The sequence below is a fragment of the Mustelus asterias genome, chromosome 3, assembly GCF_964213995.1.
Source record: "Mustelus asterias chromosome 3, sMusAst1.hap1.1, whole genome shotgun sequence".
NCBI lineage: Eukaryota > Metazoa > Chordata > Chondrichthyes > Carcharhiniformes > Triakidae > Mustelus > Mustelus asterias.
The window spans coordinates 114,845,351-114,859,414 of NC_135803.1; the positions used below are offsets into that span (position 1 = coordinate 114,845,351).

Genomic DNA, 14,064 nt, shown 5'->3' on the forward strand with positions numbered 1-14,064 from the left:
CTGCTTCTGTCCCTGCACTGTGCATTCACTTGTATTCCCACTGCTACACCGTTGACATTTAAAACTCTCGTCTTCAACAATCTTCAGACTCTGTAAGCAAGTGGGAATTGGTAGGACATGTTCTTCTCAGAGCACTCAGCTCACATTAAATACTGAGAAATTACACAAAGAAACCGGCAGGACAAACTTGTCTCAGAGTGATTTGACACTTGTCATCAGTGCTGCAGATCTGAGACAGAATCCTGTCCTGCATCATCTGCTGGTGATCTTAATGCCTGGGACATGAAACAGGTGGCCAGGAAAATTGCTCTGCCTATTGGCTGTTTGAATACCTGAGAGAAAATGTCCCCTAGTTCATCTAGCTGCCAGTTTATACTGGCAAAAAAGACTCGTGTTTATCTAGTACCTTTTATGACTCCAGGACATTCCAAGCACTTTACATCTAATTGAGCACTTTCACTGTGTAATTATTGTAATGTAAGAAATGAGGCAGTCAATTTGTACACAGCAAGGCCCCACAAACAGCTGTGTGATAATGATGAGATAATCTGTTTTAATGATGTTCGTAGAGGGATAAGTATTGGCCAGAATATTGGGGAACTTTTTTGCACTGTTTTGAAATAATGCCATGGGATCCCTTAAATCTGACTGAGAGGGCAGACAAAGTTCTTGCTTTAATGTCTCATCAGAAAGAAAGCATCTTTGATCTTGTAGGATTCCCTCAGTACTGCACTGGAGTGTCAGAGTAGATTTCCTGCTCACGTCTCTGGCATGGGACTTGAATCATAATCTTCAGAACCGGAAATGAGTGTTCAGATGCATCTGAGCCATTCTGATCCCTGAGCTGGCTCCATTCACCTGCAGTCAATCCAAAGTGATGAGCTTGGATCATTTATGATGGCTCAAGAAGGCTAGATGACAGAAATGGTATGGCTTTTATTTTCACTGCAAGAAGTCTGACAGCACCAGGTTAAAGTCCAACAGGTTTATTTGGTAGCACAAGCTTTCGGAGTGTTGCTCCTTCTCCAGGTGGGTGAAGAGTTGTGTTCACAAACAGGGCACACATAGACACAGACTCAATTTACGAGACAATGATTGGAATGCAAGTCTTTACAGGTAATCAAGTCTTTACAGGTACAGACAATGTGAGTGGAGAGAGGGTTAAGCATAGGTTGAAGAGGTATGAATTGTCTCAAGCCAGGACAGTTAGTAAGATTTTGCAAGCCCAGGCAAGTCGTGGGGTTACAGATAGTGTGACATGGACCCAAGATCCCAGTTGAGGTCGTCCTCATGTGTGCGGAATTTGGCTTATCAGTTTTTGCTCGGCAATTCTGCGTTGTCGTGTGTCGTGAAGGCCGCCTTGGAGAATGCTTACCCGAAGATCAGAGGCTGAATGCCCGTGTCTGCTGAAGTGTTCCCTGACAGGAAGAGAACACTCCTGCCTGATGATTGTCGAGCGGTGTTCATTCATCCATTGTCGTAGCGTCTGCATGGTCTCGCCAATGTACCATGTCTCGGGACATCCTTTCCTGCATCATATCAGGTAGACAACGTGGGCCAAGTCGCAAGAGTATGTACCGTGTGCCTGGTGGATGGTGTTCTCAGGTGAGATGATGGCATCCGTGTCGATGATCCGGCACGTCTTGCAGAGGTTGATGTGGCAGGGTTGTTCCATTGTGTAAAAAAGGTTCCAAAAGAAATCTGGGAAATTATAGGCCAGTAAGTTTGACGTCGGTGGTGGGCAAGTTATTGGAAGGAGTGATAAGGGATAGGATTTACAAATATTTGGATAGACAGGGACTTATTAGGGAGAGTCAACATGGCTTTGTGCGTGGTAGGTCATGTTTGACCAATCTATTAGAGTTTTTCAAGGAGGTTACCAGGAAAGTGGATGAAGGGAAGGCGGTGGATGTTGTCTACCTGGATTTCAGCAAGGCCTTTGACAAGGTCCCTCATGGGAGGTTAGTTAGGAAGGTTCAGTCGCTGGGTATACATGGGGAGGTAGTAAATTGGATTAGACACTGACTCAATGGAAGAAGCCAAAGAGTGGTTGTGGAGGATTGCTTCTCTGAGTGGAGGCCTGTGACTAGTGGTGTGCTGCAGGGATCAGTGTTGGGTCCATTGTTGTTTGTCATCTATATCAATGATCTGGATGATAATGTGGTAAATTGGATCAGCAAATTTGCTGATGATACAAAGATTGGAGGTGTAGTGGACAGTGAGGTAGGTTTTCAAAGCTTGCAGAGGGATTTGGACCAACTAGAAAAATGGTCTGAAAAATGGCAAATGGAATTTAACGCAGACAAGTGTGAGATATTGCACTTTGGAAGGACAAACCCAATTAGAACGTACAAGGTAAATGGTAGGACTCTGAAAAGTGCAGTTGAACAGAGGGATCTGGGAATACAGGTACAGAATTCCCTAAAAGTGACGTCACAGGTGGATAGGGTCGTAAAGATTGCCTTTGATACATTGGCCTTTATAAATCAGAGTATCCGTATAAAAGTTGGAGTGTTATGGTAAGTTTATATAAGGCATTAGTGAGGCCGAATTTAGAGTATTGTGTACAGTTTTGGTCACCTAGTTACAGGAAGGATGTAAATAAGGTTGAAAGAGTGCAGAGAAGGTTCACAAGAATGTTGCCGGGACTTGAGAAGCTGAGTTACAGAGAGAGATTGAATAGGTTGGGACTTTATTCCCTGGAGCGTAGAAGAATGAGGGGAGATTTGATAGAGGTGTATAAGATTTTGATGGGCATAGATAGAGTGAATGCAAGCAGGCTTTTTCCACTGAGGCTAGGGGAGAAAAAAACCAGAGGGCATGGGTTAAGGGTGAAAGGAGAAAAGTTTAAAGGGAATATTAGAGGGGGCTTCTTCACGCAGAGAGTGGTGGGAGTGTTGAATGAGCTGCCGGATAAAGTGGTAAATGCGGGGTCACTTTTAACATTTAAGAAAAACTTGGACGGGTTCATGGATGAGGGGTGTGGAGGGGTATGGTCCAAGTACAGGTCAGTGGGACTAGGCAAAAAATGGTTAGGCACAGACAAGAAGGGCCAAAAGGCCTGTTTCTGAGCGTTAATTTTCTATGGTTCTGTGGTTGTGTGGCGTCATGGTCACTGTTCTCCTGAAGGCTGGGTAGTTTGCTGCGGACAATGGTCTGAGGTATGAAGGCAAGAAGTGCGGATGGCCTTGACGAGATTTTTGTTTTCATCGAAGGCTCCGGAGAAGATGTTGTAGCTTCTCCGTTCTGGGGAAGTATCGGACGACGAAGGGTACTCTGTCCGCCGTGTCCCGTGTTTGTCTTCTGAGGAGGTCGGTGCGGTTTTTCGCTGTGGCGCGTCAGAACTGTCGATCGATGAGTCGAGCGTCATATCCTGTTCTTATGAGGACATCTTTCAGCGTCTGTAGGTGTCTATTGTGATCCTCCTCATCTGAGCAAATCCTATGTATACGGAGGGCTTGTCCGTAGGGGATTGTTTTTTTAACGTGTTTAGGGTGGAAGCTGGAGAAGTGGTGCATCGTGAGGGTATCTGTGGGCTTGCGGTACAGTGAAGTGTTGAGGTGACTGTCCTTGATGGAGATGCGTGTGTCCAGTATTTTCACTGGCATGAGAAAGGGCACAAGGTATAACATTTTGAGCTTGGAGTAAACGTTTATTTGTGGAACTGCAGCAGGGAGGTTTTCCCTGCATCCAACCCATGTTTTGCTGGACGTTGGATTGCACGATGTCATTACTGGGGTGGCACGGTGGCGCAATAGTTAGCACTGCTGTCTCACAGTGCAGGGCCCTGGGCTTGGGTCACAATTCCCAGCTTGGGTCACCCTCTATGTGGAGTCTGTATGTTCTCCCTGTGTCTGCGTGGGTTTCCTCGGAGTCCTCCAGTTTCCTTCCACTGTCCAAAAGATGTGCTGGTTAGGTACATTGGCCATGGTAAATTCTCCCTCAGTGTACCTGAACAGGCGCTGGATTGTGGCGACTAGGGGATTTTCACAGCAACTTCATTGCATTATTAATGTATGCTTACTTGTAACATAAATAAATAATAACCTTAAAATAAGCATAAACTTACTGCTTACCAAAAGCTGCAATATGTAATCTGTTCTTCACTAGTGATAACCTTCACTTTGATAACAAAAAAGAAATCATTCCTTTGGATTTTTAGAAAGAATAAAGGGGGCAATAGCGGGCCGGGAGACTTAAATGGAGGCTGTTTAGCAGGCTTCCCGCTGGGCGCCATGGCCTCTGCGAGTCTCAGGGCGCCGGATTTCCAGTGCCGTCAGCTCCGTGCCAGAAATCGGAGCAGAGCTGTATAATTTATTTAAATACTCACTGTAATATCGTTTCCATGTAATTTGCGGGCCTGGGTCTGAAGTCTCCGAGCCCATTAGCCTCTTCCCCCCGCCAGGAGTGGTTCACTCTAGCGGGGTTTACAATAGCTTCTGGCAGCCCAAACCTGCTGGAGTGAATGGGGGTCATAGAGGCCCCAAGGAGGTCAGGGGTAAGTGGGGGATGTGCCCTGGACATTGCCAGCTTGGCAGTGCCAGCCAGGCCAGTGGCACTGCCCAAGCGGCAAAGTGGCAATGCCCAGGGGGCACATTGGCATTGCACTGGGCATTAGACAGTGCCAAGGGGTGGGGTCAAATGGGGGCAGGGCCTCTGTGAGGAGATTGGTGGGGTGGGGGTCCCATTGCCACCCTGCAGTCTGGCTGGGTGACAGAGGGAGTGGGGCCAGCGATCGGGGGGCGGGGGGGGGAGGAGATCGGGACTGCTGCAGGCGGGCAAGGTGGGGGATCAAGGCGGGTCAGGGGTGGAAGGCAAGACAGGCCCGGACAGCGATTGGGCCGTGAGGGGGGGTGGGGGGTTGGTGAGACAGCATGGCGGGGGTTGCGGAGCAGGCCAGCGATCGGGAGGCTGGCAGTGCGGGGCCGACTGTGCATGCACCGATCTTGGCACTGACAGATCAGCGCATGCGCAGTGGCCCGCTCAGCGCTATGCTGCCGGCCTCTCCAGCGGTAAAAGGCCCCGCCCACTGATTTTCAGCATGATTCACGCTTGTGCACCCTGCAGTGCACAGAGAGTGGGAGGTTCATTTTGAAACTGCCGCTGAGAAAAACAGCAGGATTTATTCCAGTTTTTACGCAAATTCGACACTTAGAATTGTTTTGGGAGAATTGCCACCAAAAGTTTTGATTGTTAAAACAACTGATGTCATTACTGGGGTGGCACGGTGACGCAATAGTTAGCACTGCTATCTCACAGTGCAGGGCCCTGGGCTTGGGTCACGATTCCCGGCTTGGGTCACCCTCTGTGTGGAGTCTGCATGTTCTCCCCGTGTCTGCGTGGGTTTCCTCGGGGTGCTCCAGTTTCCTTCCACTGTCCAAAAGACGTGCTGGTTAGGTACATTGGCCATGGTAAATTCTCCCTCAGTGTACCCGAACAGGCGCCGGATTGTGGCGACTAGGGGATTTTCACAGCAACTTCATTGCATTGTTAATGTACGCTTACTTGTGACATTAATAGATAATAACTTAAAATAATCTTAAACTTACTGCTTACCAAAATTTGCTATAACAACTGATACCAATTTGCTATAAAGTGCTGCAATCAATTATTTTTCGAAAATGTAAGCAAGCACTGAAGCTGTTGTACAGATTCACTTTGATCTCAAAGCTTTTTGTGTTTGAATTTGATATGGATTCTCTTTAAAGCATTCTAGGTGGAATTCTCCCAACCCGCTCCTGGTGGGTTTGGTGGGGGTGGGTGCGGATTATCTGGCCAGTGTAAAATTACATTGGAATTCTCCTAATGGTGGGTCGGCCATTTTGCTGGCATGTGGTGGTGAGTGTTATTTGCATCTCAGGAAAGCTCACTAAAACAGCTGCCCTCTGGAATCCCGATGTGGAGATGCCGGCGTTGGACTGGGGTAAACACAGTAAGGAGTTTAACAACACCAGGTTAAAGTCCAACAGGTTTATTTGGTAGCAAAAGCCACACAAGCTTTCGGAGCTCCAAGCCCTTCTTCAGGTGAGTGGGAATTCTGTTCACAAACTGGGCATATAAAGGCACAGACTCAATTTACATGAATTATGGTTGGAATGCAAATACTTACAGCCAATCAAATCTTTAAGATACAAACAATGTGAGTGGAGAGTGCATCAAGACAGCAAAAAAGATGTGTATTGTCTCTAGACAGGACAGCCAGTATTCGCATTCCAACCATTATTCATGTAAATTGAGTTTGTGTCTTTATATGCCCTGTTTGTGAACAGAATTCCCACTCACCTGAAGAAGGGGCTTGGAGCTCCGAAAGCTTGTGTGGCTTTTGTTACCAAATAAACCCGTTGGACTTTAACCTGGTGTTGTTAAACTTCTTACTCTGGAATCCCGTCAGGCCTTCCAACCTTGCGCCATGCCAGCGGGAAATGATGTCAGTTTCAAACCCAACTGTTAAAGAGTGGCATGCACAAGATGGTCCTCAGTTGACAAGAGATCGAGGTGGCTGCAGCAAAGCTTTCTGCCACAGTGCTGCACTGCTCCTGATGTGCTGTTTACCACTCTGCTGGGGCAGACCAGTTCCATCCCTCCATGTCCATGCGAAGCTGTCTTCATGGAAAGCACCTTGCTGCTGGACTCATGGACTCTGCTGTGTCACTGTCTCAGATCAGTACAACACTAGGGTTGGGGAATACAGGGGCCTCCTTCCCCTCTGGTGCCACACACTAGTGTGTACCTGGCCATGACTGTGCTGTGGAACACTTGTGCCAGCAGCCACCACTGGGGGTGGATTGCGAGATGAAGAGGGGTGGGGTCGGGGAGTGGGCTTGGCCTGACGAAGACAAAGTGGGCAATGTGGGAGGAGGTAGGGTGAGGGCTCACTAGGACAGGCAGAGGCTAAGGAAAGAAGTGAATGAAGAAGGCGAACAATGGAAGACAGAGGGAAGAGAGAGGGAAGCTTGACCCCAACAAGCCGGCATGCAAAGCTCACAAACAAGAGTGTCAAAGGGATACTACGTTATTTACTGGAAAGGAATGGATGAAGACTCTGGGAGTGGTGGGAAGTAGTGATGCATGGGTGCACGCAGGTCATGGGCTCAAGGGGATGGTGATTGAATTGAGGAACTGACTCTTCTTGAGGCTGCTTGCCTTTCCCTCTGGGTTGCTGACATCCTGCACATTCTGGTGGAGAGAGTGATATAAGTGTGCTGGTCTGGTATTTCAATATTACACCGGGACCTTCAAACCTGTCACCTGAGGACAGACGGACCAATCAGTTGCTCACCTGCCAGGAGAATTGGAGGGGAATTTGCCTGTGCATAACTAATGAGGTTCAAAGCGCACAATCTGGCGTGGGCTCTGCCATTGTGGTTGGCAGGACTACCCGCTACTGCACTTGGTCTCAAAATGGGAGAATTCCACTCTCTGTTTAGAAAATGCTTCACTTTGAAGATTATTTAAAATATATTTTTATCTTGAAGAGTAATGCGTGTGAAATATGGTCAGTGGGATTTGTTTTGTATGATTACGGTGTCTGAGTAAATTTAAACATGGATGTTGTGCAACATTTGAGAACCGCAGGGATGGGGAATCTTCAGAAACTGATGATAATCTGAACACTCTAAAAGCCTAAATGCAATATTGGAACAGGGGTCACGTATGCAGAACTGCACAAAAGTTATCTAAATAAATGAATTTTACAGCTCAAATTGGTAGCAGATAGAACAACATTTTGATCAGGTGATAATGTCAAAGATATATTTTCCTATGTTGGTCGACAAACAGATTGTGGACAATAATTCATAATGTGGAACTTGAAGGGAACACGTTATCTTGTAGAACAGTTGTAAACTGTATCTCTTCTCCTCAAATCCAACCTCCTTGTGATGCTTCAAGATTGCTCAAGTGTTATAATGCTTTGAACAACACATGCTCAGAAAAACCATTTCCCACATGTTGACATTTGATGAAATTATTCAGTTTTGCCTGGAGCACATCGCTCTCAGTGAGTGTGTTTATTTCAAACCAGTTTAAATGCACACTTAAGTCATATTTGTGTGTCAGACAACTTTTTTAAAAATTCCATATTAGAAAGAATAATTTCTCCTGCAATCTTTAATGTTCTCTGGTTGTGCTGCCCATATTAGGGCTGCAAAAAGTACATGCGAACTGTAACAAAAGGAAATTGGAAGAATTATTTTAACATGAAAAAGACACTCAAATGGAAGAAATACAGCCAAGGTTGTGTGTGGTTAGCAATGGATGGATAAGGCTAAGCTGCTGATACGAATGATTCTTCCTTGTGAGTAAATAGAACCTTGTGTAAACAGGTTGGCCTGATCTCTCACTGGGGTGATTTCATGGTGGGCAGCAGCTGATATATGTTAATATACGAAAAAAATCACCACTTGTATAAATGTCAGTGGATGAAAGAAGACTGAATAGTTGTTTGTCTTAAGTTCTTCCCACTGTTTACTCAAGCCACAATGCATTGCCTCGACCTTGATTCCCGAAGAATGGCCCCTTTCTCCTCCTCCATTCTGTTTACATTGTCTTGGCTGAGTGTCACCTCCAAAATCTGTCGATTATTCCACCTGGTTAATGTTAAATTGGTCTTGCAAGATGATGTGTTTGTTCACGAACACAAATGCAGGCATGTTGTTTACTGTAGCTATGGCAGCAATCAGTTATTAAACAAATATACCTCTGTTTACGGGTGCGCGCAGCAGTTTACCCTGTATGGTTGAACAAAATTTAGTGCTGTGTTTTGATAAAGAAGAAGGGAACTTGTCCATGGAATGCAGCTCAAGCAGACTTGGGTTTGCTTTTCTTATCGGAGACTCGAGTGAAGGAGCTAGCAGATTAGCAAGGCTGTTTAGTTCTCCACTAGATTTCCTTAGAGTGGAATGGTATCTATGCAGTTGTTTGCTTTCTTTTCCTTCCCCTTCCCCACCCACCCTGTCAGCCAACAAAAAGAGACAGAGCTGAACAAGAGAAGTATGGGCATGCTGGGTGCGTGAGATGGACGAAGTTCTTTTGTCCAACAAATGCTAACTTAACAGGCCTGTGGCAGAGAGTTGCAGTGTTGTGCTTGCAAGTGTGAGTGAGGCAGTTGCAGGTGACCATCTGCCCAGTTTGTTTCTCATGATGTTTGGTAAACAAGTTAGACACCTTTACATGGACTGTTTGTGTTATTGTTCTAAATGTTGTTGTTGTTTCAGGATATTTGTTGTGCATTTAAACCTGACGGAACCTGTTAACATTGGCAACAGAATGCTAGGACAGTTCAAAGATAAGGAAAAAAACAACAGACATTGTGACCTTGACAAATCATATGTGTTTGAGAAGCAGACCCTTTCCCCCATTAATTAATGCAGTTTTGCTCCAGATGAGTATTCAAAGAAAATCACATATTTTTTATCTTCAATAATGCTGAAACTCACATTATGCATTGGAAATGATAAAACATTTATCATTTTTACCAACAGGTAATATACATAATTTATGCTGTTTTAGTGCTACCCTTTTTTGATATTCATGATGGATAACACTTAAGATTTCTTCTCGATATTGCAGCATGGTATTACACTACAGTAAAATTAATGAGAAGGTAGATTTATGAGTTTCATTTGTTTGTCGATTCAAAAATTAATTGAGTGTTAATTTTAGCTGTTCCTCATCAGAATAGGTACTTAGCATTTGGGCATTATTCTGCATTCATTGTGGGCTACCTTCAGTTTATTGTGGGTCAGTAGTTTTGCATACATTGAAATAGCCTTTAGGCTCATTCTCTTGATTACTTTTTAGCTACTGCACATTAGAAAATTTACTCCTCTTATAATTGTGAAAATTCATTATGGGGCGACAGTGCATGCGTAATATTAGTAGAATGGCACGTTAGTATTTTTAAACTGCATTATAGACACATTGTGTTTGGATAATTATGTTTCTCGTTTACAGATTTGGTAACATTCCTTACTGTTAAGCATTTTCTGTCACACGGCATTTGAAATTGTTTTAATTTGAAATCTTTGTCAGTCAGCTTTTATTAGCCCCATTCTGGTTCCAGTGACTGAGCTTCCCACAGGAGTAAGCATGTGATATTATAAATCTGTGTTTAGCTCAATTTTCACTTCCTTTGATGATTAGGCAGAGTGTTTTAAGGGCATTTTTTCTGCTTCATATAAATAATTGATCAGTTAAGTTAATTCATTTCAGCCTGACTTGGTCAACCTTCATTAACTGTCCCGGAATAAAGCCTCTCTTCTTGTTAGCTGAGCAACTTTCCCAAAAAGGTTAACTCATCAAAGTAGAGTTATTGTTGGGTTTGATCACACAAGTACATCACTATCAAGGTGTGAAATGAATTAAAAGCCTGCCAACTGCCAAAGGCAAACCAAAGTTAAGGGGGTGGTACTTCTTTTGTCAGACTGATTAGGTTTTATTTCTTAACTATCAGAAAAAATAAACCCATGTAACCTAGGGCATGTTTTCCATACCCAGTCAATTATCTCCAGTACTTTAGAATACAGATGTACTGATCCAGCAATATAAAGCTGCAGCACCCATCCTGCATAAGTTTAAACACTTTTCTGAGTCACCCAACTTTCCAAAAAAGAATTGTTTAATCCAAATACCTTATTATGCACATCAAATTAATTTTCAATAAAGATTCATGGCTATTCATAGTACAGTGCGGGAAGCATGCAATTAGTCCAGCTAAACGGATGACTATTTCAGCATTGGACCACCATGATGGTTGACAACTTTCTGTTTGCAGACTGAAGATGTAGACCTCAAATGGATCAATACTTCATCTGATCCCCCCTCCCCGCCCTGTCAGTTTCACCATTTTCCTTTGTCCGTTGAAGGTCCTGACTCCCTGCTAGGATCCTGACGAAGGAGCAGCGCTCCGAAAGCTTATGGTATTTGCTACCAAATAAACCTGTTGGACTTTAACCTGGTGTTGTGAGACTTCTTACTGTGTTCACCCCAGTCCAACGCCGGCATCTCTACAGGATGTAGTTTCACAGATGTCAGCTGACCTCCAGCATTTTGCCCACATGGTTGTTCTACATGTAGCAGCTCAAAGGAATGTCAGCAAGCTCCGCAAATTGGAGGTGGGTGGGGGGAGATTGGGGAGATCACATCTGAATTTGAACCAGTCTGCCCAAAAAGTAACTTTTTTTTCAAAAATGGGAAGCAAACAATGTTCCAGGAGTACAATCATGCAGCAATTCTTGGATATGACTTTGAAACCAACTTAACTTTTCCAGAGTACCAGTATAATGCTGTATTTTATTTTTAAGGCACATGATTGTTCATTGGAATGTTTTTCCTCCGTCATTAATGTGAGCAAAAAAAAAAATCAGTGCAAGTATGAAATGGGTTTCTGCTTTTTTGTTCACATTAGTTACTGACGGGGAATGAACCTAATTGCCTTTTTTGCTCTTTTGTTGCATTTTAATTATGTTGCATAGTACTGACACAAAATAAGCCCAAATTAAACTCTTTATGAATCCTACATGCACTTAGTTTTATGGCTATTTTAACATCACCAGTGAAATTAATTCCCGCAAAAATAGTGTGATCCAATGAATAGAAGATAATCATGTGTTGCATTAATTTTCTAATATATGTAAGGTCCAGCCAGTGTGACTTACTAAAAATGGATGCTTTTTTGTGTAACTAATTAAGGGGCAGCACAGTGGGTTAGCACTGCTGCCTCACAGCTCAATTCCCAGCTTGGGTCAGTCTCTGTGTGGAGTCTGCACTTTCTCCCCATGTCTGCGTGGGTTTCCTCCCGGTGCCCCGGTTTCCTTCCACAGTCTGAAAGACGTGCTGGTTAGGTGCATTGACCATGGTAAATTCTCCCTCAGTGTGCTCAGACAGGCGCCGGAGTGTGGCGACCAGGAGATTTTCACAGTAATTTCCTTGCAGTGTTAATGTAAGCCTTCTTGTGACACTAACAAATAAAACTAAAAATGAAAAAAAACTTAAACTTAAAACTTAAGTAACTACAAAATCAATGCACAGCAACCTGAAAGAAATAAAAGTGTTCTAGGTGCTATCTTTTCAGCGTTTTGGCAACTCAAAAACTTAAAATCTAAGGTTACTGCGTTGACAGCTGTTATTCTGAATTATTTTTCAGGTTTTTGAGTCATGATGCAAGAATCTGGGATTGAAGCAGCAAGCAACGGTTCAACCAATCAGAACGAAGTTAGCAGTGGTAACCACTATCCAGACAGTAGCACAAGGGAAGGGAGATCAAACGGTGACACGTCCTCGATCGAAGTGACTGCTGCTGAATTGGTTCATCTCCAGCAACAGCAGGTATAGTTAACGCCTTGGCTTTTCCCCTTGATCCAGGCTGCAGTTTACCTCGGTCAACATAGACATGCAGGTTGTTGCTTGAAATAAATGTGCCATTACTTAGAGAATTGCAGGCATGCTGAATTCATTACAGCTGTAGTCACACAAAACCATGGATAAAATTTCAATAACTGCAGGCCACAGTTGAGTAAACAGTTGCACTGAAACTTAATTCCTGTTGACTTTTCCTCATTCTTTGCCAGGGGCAGATTCTGATTTGCTGTGCAAAGACAACAGGGTAGAGCTTTGATTAATGTGAGGCATAAAAACAGCATCAGAATTGTTCAAAAGAGACTTTTTAAAAAGTTTGCGCTGTCATCAAAAGCAGTGATTGCTCTCTTTCTTGAAATAAAACGAAATAGAACTGTGTATGTGAGCTGTTGAATTTATGATGAGTTGCGTATCCCAGATTGTTAAAATCATCAGTTCAATCTCTACTATTCACCTTTTTTCATCAAAAGTATTCTGAATCTTCTTTAAATAAAATGCTGTAGTATTTTGAATGAAAAATATTCAATGGATTGTATTTTCAAGGACCGAGCACGGCAGTCCCATTTAAGTTAGTCAGTGTTTTGTAAATCCTTCAAATTCTGTACCTGTTGAAAGGTCCAGAAGCCATTTTTAACAATAGGAGAGAAGCTTCAGATGTATATCATGTCATCAGAAAAGAACTTACAGCAGTTTCAATACTCTAAACAATATAGAAACAACATTGCTTCAAGCTAACTGTTGAGAATGAGGCAAGAAGGCGTAGATTCAAACAAGCAAAAGGCAAATTTATCATGCCTGTCAGGGAGTTCCTCACATAAAGAGTGATCAACACATGGAATGAATTCTGGGTATGGCGGAGGAGCTGAAACATTTAAGAAACGAGAGAGGCTCTTATGGGAGACAGTAGGACTTTCTGGGATGGATGAGCTATTCTGGGTCAAAGAATGTTCCTCATCTGTATCTTAACATGCAAAAAGATGAAGGTCATGGTAGCTAGAAATTTGAAAGGAATATTTTGAGTACCTGAAGTTGCATGCTGATACCAATTAATATTCTTTGTTAAGTCTGCACACAATTCATGTACACACACTGTTAGGGCTGGATTTCACAAGGTGCCACGATTCCCACCCTGCCCCACCGGTTGAAAAGCAGTGGGGAGCATGCCCACAATCCTGACAGCTGCCCCGCAGCAGATCAACGCCAGGAGCTATTCTGATTGCTTCAAGGCGAGGGTTCTGCCCCCATCCTGCCTTAGAGAGCTGCAGACTAGTCAGATTGGCCAGCAATTCTGTACCAGCGCCAGTGTGAGCGCTGGCAACTGCTGGGAGTACAGGCAGTCACACCATGCCACAAGGACCGCCGGTTAGTCAGAGGACTCGGAGCAGAGGATGGAGGCGGCTGGGTGCAAGAGCAATGCAAAGAGTTAAAGGGGGTGGTGAGGGTGGGGTGTTGACCTTTGGTGGGCCCATGGGGCCTGCAAAGGAGGTACCCACCTCTGTCCAATACAGTCCATTTAGGTAAAGCTGACAGGGTTTCCCTGTGACGTTGTCTTCTCCTGCTGCTGGTAAGACACTGGCAGTGGTGGCCATTCATTGGCCACTAATTCACCAATATGCCTAAGGGTGGGGTGTGTCACCAAATGCCCCCCTCTTCCCCTTAACATTTTAGTCAGTTTCGGTGCAGGCAGATAAGTGACAGGAAGACTGA

The 14,064-nt window shown here is 44.1% G+C and overlaps 1 protein-coding gene across 6 annotated transcripts in view; it reads left to right on the forward strand.

Moving 5' to 3' along the window:
* The window catches only part of foxp1b (forkhead box P1b), a 502,439-nt gene that overhangs the window by 225,911 nt on the left and 262,464 nt on the right, over window positions 1–14,064 (forward strand). For all 6 annotated transcript variants that reach the window (XM_078209450.1, XM_078209454.1, XM_078209451.1 and 3 more), the window contains one exon: window positions 12,146–12,327. In XM_078209450.1, coding sequence (XP_078065576.1) covers window positions 12,157–12,327 — 171 coding nt within the window. In that variant the 5' untranslated portion in view covers window positions 12,146–12,156. The remainder of the gene's footprint in view (window positions 1–12,145; window positions 12,328–14,064) is intronic.